The sequence below is a fragment of the Anser anser genome, assembly GCF_964211835.1.
Source record: "Anser anser genome assembly, chromosome: 3".
NCBI lineage: Eukaryota > Metazoa > Chordata > Aves > Anseriformes > Anatidae > Anser > Anser anser.
Window position 1 is genome coordinate 102,068,495 of NC_139722.1, and position 13,514 is coordinate 102,082,008.

At 34.8% G+C, this 13,514-nt stretch overlaps 1 protein-coding gene across 4 annotated transcripts in view; it reads left to right on the plus strand.

The window, feature by feature from the left end:
* Nucleotides 1–13,514, plus strand: part of USH2A (usherin) — a 416,419-nt gene that overhangs the window by 111,645 nt on the left and 291,260 nt on the right. For all 4 annotated transcript variants that reach the window (XM_083828188.1, XM_083828190.1, XM_083828189.1 and 1 more), the window contains exons 19-21: nt 260–417; nt 1,714–1,858; nt 11,965–12,195. In XM_083828188.1, the coding sequence (XP_083684314.1) occupies nt 260–417; nt 1,714–1,858; nt 11,965–12,195 (534 nt within the window). The remainder of the gene's footprint in view (nt 1–259; nt 418–1,713; nt 1,859–11,964; nt 12,196–13,514) is intronic.

Here is a 13,514-nt window from a genome sequence, read left to right on the forward strand (position 1 = left end):
TTATTGTCAATTAGGATTTCTTTTAAGACATGGGCAGAGTTTTGTTCTCCGTTCATGGAGAGAGTAGAAAACAAGAGAATGATGTACTTTTTATGCACTATCAAAATAGTGAGCAAATTCCAGTTAGGCTTGAAAACATAGTTAAAAAAGAATCAAATTGGAAAAGACTGCCTGAAATGGTGTTTTAAAAATACTGTGTGAAATGTGGCATTATAATTTGCGTAATTTTATATATGTTTTTGTATTAATTTGATTTCAGCCCCAGTGTTCATGCCAGCTCCTTCAGTATTCCCTCTTTCACCATATTCCCTCAATGTGTCATGGGAAAAACCCGAAGATAATTTATCAAGAGGAGAAGTGATGGGATACAGCATCAGTTTGATAACTGAGCAAAGGTTCTTGCCACCGTATTCCCAGGTAGTATTTTTACAATAAGTTTTTCCTAAATTGTAATAGGAAAATTGATAAAGTCTGATGTCCTTCTTGATGTTGTAGTGAATTATTTGACTGATTTTCTGTATATCTCCTGATCTAAGTTTTTTACTCATCACTTCATCTTGACTGTTCTGTAATGTTTATACGTTACTTTTAGGTTTAAAGTTTTATTCCTGAGATGACTTGTTTTCAGTGGTGGGTCAGATTCAAAATAGGGAGGAATCAGATTGATCAACAACATTTAAATTGTCTTGATCTTTGCATGGTCTGATTCTGTGTTATTGTTGTATTTGCTGATATGCTTAAAGGCATGTTTTTTGGAGGAATTTACACCTACATTAAAAAGATAATTGTCTGGACTCCTGGATAATGGACAAGTCTTTGGACTGGGGAAACCTAAAATAGCAGAAAAATTACTTTATAATATCTAAATGTGATTTTTAAATACAGTTGTAATTTTTGAATGACTGGGTTTGGCAAACAAATACCATGGTAGTAATAGTAATCTAAAACCTTAGGAATGGGCAAAGAGTTATCATATATAATCAGAGTGTAGGAGTGGATCTGATGCTCTGATGCTGTATTTCTCACTTCACAATTGAATTTTGGCTTTCAGTGGTACCACAGATGGGCCTCAACTTGTTTGTCTATATAATGGGAATAACACTGATTACCTACCTCCTGTAGCTGTTGTAACAATATATATTTGTTTGTGAATTGCTTCTGGTCACAGGCTTGTGAGATTTTTTCATTTAAATAACCATCTGATAAAGAAGTTATAGAAAAGATAACATCTTCCCCTCTATCTAACTGATAGCTTGAAATAACATTAACATGAAACAAATTCAAATGTCTGTAGGTGTTAGTTATTCCCATTCCTTCTAATGCCTCCTAATCACGTCATTCATTCAGTGGTGGTCAGATTTCACCACTTAATAGTGTCATCCTCGTCATCTGGGTTGTAGCTGCACAGTTAGTAGTGATAACTGCACCACCACACAGTTTTACGAGGCAATAACTTTGTTTCCTCATTCATCCACTCAGGAACTGGCTTATTACCTCATAAAACAGTGTGATGGGAAGTGTTTTCATTTAAATCCTAGCTTGTTGAGATTCTCCAAAATAATCCTCTCCCTCAATTGGTCCTTGCAAGCTTTTCCACATCTAAATGAAGGAATCTGCAAATTCAGAGACAAGTTTCTTATTAGTGAATATGTCATTGATTAATAGGAAGGAAAATATTATTAACCAACTTTTATATTTCAATCTGCTTTGCAGGTTTTGCATATAGCTGAGGCTCATGAGCTTTCCTATGTAGCAACAGGGTTAAAACCATACAGGACATACAACTTTACTATTACTCTCTGCAATCAAATTGGTTGTGTTACCAGTGATCCAGGAATGGGGCAAACCTTGGCAGCTGGTAAGGAAACAATCTGTATTAAAGTGCAAAGCTAACACACAGTTTACTAATGAATGCCATTAAGATGATCATAGTTTGATGCACAGTGACAGGGATAGGTGTTGTATTAATACAATGTGACTTGCTTAATTATTATTTGTTTATCTTGACAGATTAAAAACAAAACATTTTCAGCGAACGTTTAAGTTACATTATTACATTATGGCAACAGGATTTGTGTTCTGCTCTCTCAGTTGCAAGTTATGAATGTCTCTATATATTCACATTTATTTAAGCTGTAACTGTTCATAAGTGTTGCTGAGCCCATTCCTTCATTTATGATGCTAAATTGTTCATTTATTGTTCATTTTTTTAGTGTGTGTCACATTTACATAACAGAGCATGCAAAGTGTAAGTACTATGTAATGCCTTGCTCAACCCCTGAAGGGAGAGTTGCACGGTTTTTATGCATGACTAACATAGGTACATAGTACATTTGTGTGTCTAAATTGGAGGTGAGATCCACGCTTTGGGTCTGTTCTTTTGAAAATGTTTATTTAACCCCTGAGATTTAAGATATTTTGTAGATATGTATGCTTAAACTTGCCTAAGAAAACGATAATTAAGAAGCTGCATATTTGTGTCTGTACACCTTAATAAATTTTCAGTTTGAGCTAATTTCAACCACACATCAAGGATTTCAAAGATACTAACTTTCTACAAATTTAAAATAAAATAAGCATTGATATAGAACAGAGATGGAGGAAGCCTGCATTTACTTTGAAGAAAAGACTGGTATGAAATCACTTCTTAGACATCCAAGGATCAAGAGGGTTTTGAGACAGAAATTGTTATGAAAATCAGCTTCACAAGTCTTTTCATGCAATGAGGTAGTTAGTATCGATCTTTACTACTATAAGTACAAGCTCAAAATGCATAGTACGTGACATACCTGCAGACTACTTAATATTGTGGTTTTCTTTTGTATAGCCATTTAAAACAGATTCATTACTTTCACAATATTAACATTTTCAGTTAGTAATTAGTGTTGTTATATGGATGTTGTGATGATGATCTTTGAAATTACCTCTCTTCTGTAATTTGGTCTCCCATAGAAAAAAAAAATCTGAAAATTTCTGATGTGCAGAATGTTTTCATTTGCTCCCTGGGCTGTATTTGAGTTGCCTGAATTCCATCAAAGCTCCTCTGCGTAATCAGTGAAGAGATATAGGAGCTTCCAGACAGGGAATAAGGAGTTACCCAGAGCCAGTAAATAGCTAGGTTTATATACACGAACTGAAGTGGAATTTAAGCTATTTGAGATAACACCTCTAGTATGCCCTGTGTTCTTGATCCATTTATTTAATTGCCTTTCCTTTTGTTCTCAAGAGGAGATGCCTCTTGACGTGTTCCTTGATTCACCATTTAGCTTTGTGTTTCTGTGGGTAAAGATCGCTCTCTTTTCTCTCTTCCTGAATTGGTGGTGTCAAAATTTGTTTCTTCATACTGCAGCCTTGTAAAATTTCAAGCTGACCATCAGAGTCTTGTACTTGTATGAGTATGACTTTATCCATTGCATATAGCCATGCAAGGAACAGAGTTCCAGTCTGTGCTGATAACCGTGGAAACAAATGTGACCTAAATGGCACACCTTATTACTACAAACGATCCAACTTTGCATTTATGCATTTATTAAAAGAATCAGAAACAATAGCTTAGTTATGCTTGACAGCTTGTTTATGACTATCTACTCCCTGGTTGTGTTAATGTTTAGAGACCTATCACATTAAAGAAGACAGGAGAATACAGAATAGAATAACAAACACATCCTAATTTTTTAGCTATTTTGCAGCATAGCCTTTTCCTGCTTACCTTTGTAGGCCTTGAAAGCAGAGTCTTGTAGTGGGTTCCTTTTGTCTTTTTAAAACATGTTAAAGGAATGTCTTAAATTTTAACAAATTTAAAAGTAAAACACTTAAATTATACATGCCATTTTATCTTTCATCATTTGCATTTTTCATTTCTGGAGAAAATTAGTTAATAATCTCCAGGTTTTTGTGTGCATGTTCCATTTTGGGAAGCATAGTGAAACTGTGTTTTCACAGAAAATTTAAGAGAGACACTACTTATGTGATGACTGTAGATCAGAGCATGTTCAAAACTTGGAACAAACTTGGAACAAAGTTAGGAGAAGCCAGTCCCATCATTTGTAAAAATAGATGATCGAATCTTGGTCCATTAATATCCTTTTGTGTCACTAAATGATGCAAAATGAAATTAAAATTGCCTTTCTAGGACTGTTGAGGAGCTCTGTTTTGTGAAGGAATGTCTCCCTGGCACACAGACAGTCTCCCTGGCTGTGCGCCACTCCCCCTCCATGCCCTGGCACGGGAAACTTTTTGGAGGAAGTCTCAACTGAAATGTGCTCCATCATAATGGTCCCCTTGCACCTTAACAATCCAGGAGCTTTGAATTGTGTTCCAAGTTGGGCTAGAGGTTATACTTAATTATACTAATTTTTCTCTGATGTTGAGGAGGAGAATGGAAAACCATCTCTAACCCTTCCATGTGTGGAGTATTCTGATTTATTATATGGAGCATTTATATCACTGGGTGCCTTGAGTGCCTCACTTGGCTGTAATTTTGACATGTCCAAGTGAGGTATATTAGCAAGGGCCTTGCTTTTAGAACTGCCAATGCCTAGAAGTTTCAAGTACTTCTTAAGCTTTGTTCATATCCATTAGGTTAATTTGAAGACTAGCTGTGTAAAAAGACAGCCTTCAAAATCTAGCATTCTTCTTTTTCTCTGGCAATATAGCACGATAAAAATGATGGCAGAAACAATGGCATTAAACCATTATTTTTGCTCAGCATTTTTGTTTCTAGAGGTTTTGAGAGACGATATAAAAGACAAAAGAGACTTCCGCAGTCTGGAGCAGAATGTAAGGCTAAGACTGAAGAGAGCAGAAGCATCAACAACAGTATGCTGATTTTTCAGTGAAAAGTCTTTTTGAGTAAAATTGGTTATGTTTGATTCTAGATTATTTTAACAAGTAGATCCCTTCTAATCTGGTGCAATATAGGTGTCTGTACCAGGTTTATCTCATGAGTAGCTTTGCAGGAGGAGGATGAAAGAAACCTAATATCAGCCATACATCCCTGTGTCTGTCAGACTGACAAAAAATCTCCTCCTCACCGATATGGTCACCCACGGTATATGTAAAAGGTGGTAAATGATGACATTTGAATCTGAAGAGTGTGAGGAGAGGGAGAGAATAAGCAAACAAAACAGAATTAATAAGAAACAAATTATTTTATAATAATGCTGAGTGGAAGATGTCACAAATGCATATGAAATTAAGAAAAGGAATGGGAATGAAGTGTGATGAATAAAAGAACTTGCATGGGTATACCTGATTCATGACAAGCTCCCAAGATGGTAAAGAGTGTTGGAAGGTCAGTGTTGCATGGTAGTGCAGTATTAGGATGAAACATCAAAGCAAGTATGTCAAGATAATGGAAGAAAAGAATTAACCTGTCCCTGTTACTCAAAGAGAAGGTGACTGGACAGAAATAGAACCTCTTTTTGGTATGTTCAAGTATGAATATACAAATAGTTGGCTTTTAAAGCCTCAAATCATACTTGTATTTTCTTGATCAGTCTTTTAAATGTTAAATTAAGAGATGCACATTCCACAGTTCGTGCATTATTTTCAATACTCTTTATGTACTGCAGTATTTTGCAGATACTGCTGAAAGCCTTGGCTGATAGATAAGAAAGAGGTTATTTCTAATACTTCATTGGTAAATTTGGAATCTTATTTGAGCTGCATTTTTATATTTGCTACCATGAGAATGTCAAGTCGAACTACGTATATATAACTGAAAGCAGTACTAGACTGCAATTATACATTTTTCATCTTAACATCTAGAGACAAATTTTACTTTGTTCCTTTCTCCAAGTTCTTAGTTCATATTCCTGTTTATTTTTGAGAATGACATTCAGCCTGTTCTTATCAGATCCCAGGGTATTCTTTTATTTTCAAAAGCACTTTTTTGCTCTCTGCTTTTATCTCATGTAAGATTCTGAGCTGGTACCTTGAAATCAAAAGAACTACACCAGCTGGTACTAGTAGAAGACCTGGTTGCTTAAAAATGATTTTTTTGACAATGTGCTTGTGTTAAGTTATTAATTACATGCATTAGTCTTTGCAGCATTTACCAACACAAAAGATGAATATTTTCCAAATTTTTCAGTCAGGCAGAGAAACACCTTTTTATTCCCACCAATTTATGCTGTTTCAACAGGATGGAATTAGCCATGTGATTGCTTGGACCAGTAGAATTGCTTATCCTATCCTTCTCAGTATCAGTCAAAGTGTGCCTTAAACAATCTATACAGCTATGTTTCATTAACCACTGTGTGACTGAGCTTATTTCTTGTAATTAAGTTCGTCTTTCCTTTGCCCTTCTTCAGTTTTTTTTTTTCCAACTTCATTTAAAAAGCCTTTTTTTTTTTGAGACACCAAAGTATGGCTTTGTGATTGCTACCATTTACCCCAGCACATTGTATTAGTGATCCTTTGCTTTTGATGGCAATTACAGGGTTCAGAAGCTAATTTGTAGAAGATATTCTTCCAGCACCAGCTGCATCTGGCTTCTTGGCAGACTTCTCAAGCAGTTGTATTGGTGGCTTTGGAGTTGCCTCTGGGTTTGCTGGGGTAATGATGCTGATGGGCTTTCTGGGCTGTCTTACACTCCTTGATGTCGTTTTCTTTTTGATTACCCTTTAATCTGAGTAATTTGTCCATTTTTTCCATTCATGAATAAGGTCTAGAGCAAGCCCTTTTCAAAAGCCTCAACCCATTTGACATGGCAATACAGCATTTGTTTATGCTTGTCACAGACTGTTTTTCTACAAAATGCTATGCGTCAATTTTAAAATCACAAATACCCATTAAACAGGTAATTAGTAATGTATATTTTCCTTTGTTGCAGAACAGAAATATGAGGGCCATTTGCTGCTGGCCTGAAAACACAGATTGTTTTGCATGCATGTACATAAGTCTCTTCATTGTGAGTAGGACCCAAAGTGATTAAACAAGCACTCTTAATATGTTAATTTATAATTTTAATTACAACAATCTTGTATATATAGTCATTAGTGAATACTAATATAAATATTTTTCTACCTTTTTATTCATAATGCATAAACCAATCATCCAGTTACTTCTCGGCAGTTGCCTGTTTCCGTTTCATAATACAATCTTTGTTCTTAGTTATGAATGCATTTTGTTCATTCCTGTCTTGAATAATCCCTCATTAAGCTAGTCACTTTCTGCTCCATGCTAAAAAGGAAAAATTATCATGCAAATGTGGCATGCCATATTAAAAAGCACATTACCAAACACTTTTGTTGCTGTCCTTCAATTAGTTTCCCTTCTTTGAATTTAATTTCATTTGTTGTTAAACTACTGACTTGATGTATGGACTCATGAATTTGAGGCTGCTGCCAAGAATGTAGCAGGAAAAAAAAAATCAAAGCCTCTTCAGAAAGCTGCAGAGGCAAAGCTGAAATGAATTTGCTTCACCTTTGACAAGAACACTTGAACAGCATTGGAATCCTCTGATGATTCAGCTTGGCTAATTATCCAATTATTTATTTCAAGAATAAAGGCACTGTTTTACAATTAGAAAAGTGTAAAGTAATCTGAGAAATTTGGTAATAACAGATGACTTAGGTAACTTCTGAGATAAACAGTATCTGCTCAAAATTGTCTTGCCAAGTGTTCAAGCTGCGGTTAAATTGCTCTTCGAGTTTCAGGACAATAGCAGGGACTGGAAAGTTATTTGTTTCTTCTCTCCTACTAAACACATATTATGCTTCATAAATAGCTTAGTTTGTTCTTTTTCCTCTGTGTTGAATTTGCGAGGTTTTTAAGCTATGTTTAACTTGTACTTCTCTTGATTAAAAGCTTTTGGTTAGAAGCAATACTTTTTAATTGCCTAATGATATAAGTCAGTTCTTAGGAAAGAACCGTGCATTTAGGAGTTCATTTGCAATATAACTGAAAAATTCATTGCATGGCAGTAAAACAATTTACTGTTAATTACAAGGAGAAGAATTTGCTGTACCATGCTCACAGATTGCCATGAATCATGCAGCACTCCTAGAGATTTATAACAGATGTGTAAGTGGGATGAATTAGCAGGGTTTAATAACAGAGACACAAATCATGCAGACTTCAAGGAGCTTTAATTGATATACTAGAATGTGACGGGCATGAATCACTCAGCCATTCAACAGCACTGTAACATATGGTCAGCTCAATATGCTGCATCTTAAATCGGTTGGTGAGTCGTTGGTTGTCCCATATGGTGGAAGCAATATATTTTTCATGATTTTTAAAAAATATTGTGTATTACATCTATTTTTAAAGAAATATGAGTGTAGCATATTTGTGTTATTAAACTTTCTTTTGAATCCCATTGGGGTGGGTTTTTTCACTTCTTTTCTTTCTTTCCTTTTTTTTTGTGTGTGTGTGTGTGAAGAGTTCCAAAATAGACTCTAATTACTTTTCTAAAAAAATAAAATATTGTCAGGATACGTAAGGATTATTTCTTAACTCCTTTACTATTGAAATGACTGGTGCTATTCTGAAGTGCGGGGGAAAAAAAAGATCATGCCAGAAATGCTATGGCAATCTCAGGGTCCTCTGAACTTGTAGCAAAAATGAAATGGATGACCACTAGCTAGGTATGTAATTTTACTTACAAGGAAAACTCCAAAATGAAAAAAACAGGCTTTCTTTGTTTTTGCCCTCAAATTTGCTGAACATTTCTGTTTTAATTCGTATGTATGCATTCTGAATTCAAATGAACAATAATTAAAAATTGTATACTTTTTGTTACCATTACCTTTCTGAGCTATTCAGAACGGCTGATTGAGGACTTCTGTAGAAAGGTACACAAATATCTACCTACAGTATGCTGAGTAGTACTTATTCAAACACATGTAAGCCTGTTACATTTAGCCACATGGTAAATATGTTATTTCTGGGACAAGAATCTGGCAGAGTATGAAAAAGCTTTAGCAGTTGTATTAGTAAACCTGACAGACTTGAGAAAAGAGTATTGTATCCTTAGAACCGCAGCTGCCAGAATTTAATGTCAACAATTAAAATTTATTTTGATCCTTACCTAGTGTTTATTACTGTTTGTATACACAACAGACCTTACTAATACAGAGATGCACTATTAGATGGAATTACCATCTGTTCAGAGAGAAATGCTGGCATCTGTCTTGGAGTCTAAAACTAAAATGATATTATTTCAAACAAAACAAAATTAACTGCTCTTTACTTACCAACTTCATTTTCGTGTACATGTGTGTGCATGCACACATGGGAAAGGCTTATTTGTAATAACCTGTGTAGCAACATCTATATTTAGATATATGACTTCAACGTAAGCTGTATAGACCATCTGTCTTTATTGGTCTTTTTTGTGCCCTCTGCTACACAATGGCATGCAGCAATCATAGGCTTTTAAATACTGTTTTAGCTTTATAATATATTAAATATGTATTATATAGCAAGACATTAAAACTACATAATTAAAATATACAAAATGTGACTTGGAATCCACCAAAATGTATTGCGCTCATTATTTTGACAGATGTGTCTTAACAGAACGTGACTAAAAAAAATTGAATAGGTAAAATTATAGTCGATTCATCTTTCAGAAAGTAGCTACAGGTACCACAGTGACACCTTTAGGAAAAAGTATAGTGTATCTTTTAGTCTTGAGTATTTTTAATTTCAGCATTTAGTACCATGCTGGGCTAGTGCTAGGATTTATTTTCAGCACTGTCTATTCCTGTGAAGAGTTTGGGTTTTTTGGTGGTTTTCTTCCTGAACTTATATAATATATTATGTATAGTATTACATTGTCATGATGCACAAGAATTCTCAAACATTAACGAGGCTTTAGTTTAAATACTAATGTTATAGCATGGATGTTACTTTGTAAAAGCCTGGGTTTCTGTTCCATATATCACAAAATAATAAATTGTGTCATGCCAGTGTTTAATGCGTGTACACAGTGCATTAACTGTAACTGTAGTACATTTATTTGTGCTAGAGGAGACTTGAAAATGATTAAAAAATCAATACTTCCCTGTCAGAGAAGCAAGTGTTACGATGCATTTAAGTAGTTAATTGCATAAGCCCTATAAAAGCTTCAGGTTTGGGTACCAGAGATGCCATAATTATGGTCCAAGTAACTGCCGTTTATTAATGTTAAACTTTAAAGGAAGATACAGTTATTGTCATGAGTGTTAGCTGTATGCATTTTAGAAATAATGAATTTTATCATTTCCGTTTTACCATCAGTAAGCTGAACTGGAGGGCTCAACCTCTTATGTTCACATTTAAAATGCTGACGTACACCAGTTCCCTCCGAAGGTGAAGTTTTGATTGTTAAGCCATGTTTTCTATTTAAACTTGTGCATTAATACCACAATTCATTAGTGCTGTGCCCTACTTATGCAGGAAAGCTTATGACCTCACGCTGCATTACTTCAATTTTGACATTGTAAATTTCTACATAGCGTGAGATACTAATTAGATTGTGAAGTCATAAATGATGCCTAAGCAGGAATTTACAGCACATAGTGTCATTGGCAGCTTCCCAGTTCCTCTACTCCCTGCTTTCTCCAAGAAGAATATTTATCAAGCTGGGGGGAAGGGAGGAAAAAGAAAGAAAAAAGGTAGCAACATGCTACAGGCAAATAGGAAAAATGAAAAATATGTTAATGATCTTGAACATGCGCTAATGTTTAAAAGGATGTTATTAATTCATTGTAAATGAAGCAATCTCTTTTTCTCTAAAGAACTCATCCTATATACAATGCTGTGCTGTGAAGTAATGTCAGATTTCAAAGACCCATATTTTAATTCAGGTTTTATTGTTCTTGAGAGGCGTTTATTGCTCGTTACTATGTCATTATGGGAACAAGTAATTTTTACAAGTTGTCATTGTATTTCACTTCCTGGGTACAAATGAAGTTTCTGTTGTTAAATCCTTTTCTTTATCACAGAGAGAAGGGGAAGGAAAAAGGCAAGATAAGATGGATATAGGTTCTATAAACAGTAAAGTGTTCTTGTACTCCTTCTCCAGACTATGCCTTTTACTGTTTCAGTGGTTGTCCATTCCTTTTCCACCTGTATGGCCATTGTGCCATTAACCAAACAGGTCTTGCTGCCCTCCAGTGGCTTACTGTACAGTATTAAAATAAATAAATAAATAAATCTGTTTACAATACATCTGTAGAGTGACCAGCTCTTATCAAAATGTTTAATGGAATATTAGCATATTGGTTTTATCAGTAGGAGGATCATTGTAATAAGATAAAGCTATCTTTTGTTGATACATTCACAGAAACAATCTTGTTTAGAGTCTTACTGTGTGCCAATGATGGTGGAGAAAAGTTAGAGGGGAGCACTTTCTTGGACTGAATAATTTTCTGAACGTATGATAATATCTTATTAGGTTGTGTGTGTTCCGTGAGGGAAACATCCTGGTGGGGCTTCAGTAGTGTGGATGGATAGCTGCTCTGCTCTTGTTGACTAGGATAAGTTTATCTGCTGATAAAAGACTGGTGTTGTCATGTACTGTACTGCTGAGTTGTAGTAAGAGTTAATCAACCATTCAGATTCTCCTTTGTTTTTTTATTCAAATTCAATACTGAAAGTCATACAAGTTACAGTTGAGTATGGCATGAGAAACTTATCAAGGAAGGAATACAAAAATGCTTTTTATGATGAAGTTGATTCAGATCCTAAAAGGGTATGGATTTATTTTTATTTTTATTTTTATTTTTTAATTTGGATGTAATACTGGAGACATTTATCCAAAGCTTGAATAAATACACAAAGTATTTCTTGTGAAGTTGAGAGTACGTTCCTATAAAGTTTAGTATTTTTTTTTCTAAAGCTTCTGTGGATATCCGTTTATCCTTAAAAGGGCCAGGAATTGAAGTGGGATGTTTTGCAATAATTGTTATGCATAATAAATAATTTCCCAAGTATGCACTGTAATTCCTAAATATTTTTTTTAATGCACAGCTCCAAGAAAACTTGCTGCCCCTCGTGTTGAAGGAATAAACAGCACAATGGTAAAGATAATCTGGAGTGAACCTGAAGAACTTAATGGACCTTCTCCCATCTACCAGGTGGAAAGGATGGATTCATCTTTAGCTACATTGAGTGCAGAAGTAACGAAAGGAATCCGTTTCCCAGGAAATGGATATTACAGATTTGCTAGTTCCACTCTTCCTGCCAATACTTACTTTACAGGTAAATGAATTTAAACGACTTAGAAAATATACCACTTATACTCTACATTTGTTTAACCATTTAATATCATATCCCACTTTATTTTCATGGTAAAATCTGTGGGTTTTAATTTGTGAGCATAATGTGATTGTTACTGATATATGGCCTATTTTGATTCTCACATAAAAAGCCTATGGAAAACTTTATTGGACATGTGGAATTTCTGTTCCCTTGGCTTTGGGCATACAGATGTACACAAAGGTGAATGTTGCTGCATATTTGACTAGTTTCCTAGTGGTAAATATAGAAAGGATTTTATTTATTCCTCTGGGATATAAACTTTTCAATGAATTTGCTGTGAGTACTATGGCAAGTTTTCTTTGATATCTGTTTGAGAATTCTTGAGATTGCATGAGTGTTCAGAAAGTGCTCTTTTCCATGTTCAGAGCATTTGTGTTGTTCTAATAGCTTTGTCAGAGAGAGAAAAAAGGCTGCCAATCTGACAGAAATATGCTGGGTATTATCACCTCTCTTTTTGATTATACATTAGTTTGGAGCTGGGAGTTTTTCAGATCTAAGCATACCTATATTCTGTGATTCTCAGATTTTGCTGATGTCTTAATGTTGAGGATAAAGCAAAGATATAGATAATATAGGTTTTGGGAAAATATCTAGGTGAACCTAATTGCATGTTTGAGATGTTACAGAGGTCTGTCAGTGAAATATTACATTGGTGTGAATAGAACATGAGCTTTTAAAGCTCATGAAGAGCTTTACAAGAAGAAAGAAGAGCTGTACAAGAAGAAATCAGCTGAAGATAAAAAAAAAAAGTGTGTAGAATATATATATATGTGTATATATATACATCAACTCATGAGACTTACAGCAGCAATGGAAAATCTAAAAGGAATCTATGTACGAGTGACAGCAAGTGTTAGATGGCATGCTGATGGTGCAAAGGACACACTACACTGTAATGCAACTTAACGTCGTACTGAAAGCCTTTTTTGTTAAGGGTTGAAGCTGCAAAAAACATGCAGTGTTGTTGACACCTGATAGAAGTCCAAAGGTTTGAAGAGGACTCAGTAGCTGATGTGTCTTGTCTTCTGGGGCACCACAGCAAGAATATTTGAGCACACATCTTGCTGCTTGCATGTGTGTCTGTTTGTGTGTGAGAATTCAGTTTTTATATAAAACACAAATCACCTTCTCTATCTCTCTATGATGACCCATTGAATGTGATGTTAAAAAAAAAAAAATTGATCACTTTTTTTTTTTCTTGCTAGGTGCTTACTTGATTTGTAGTGAAGCAATAATAACAAGTGATAATGTGTTAGTTA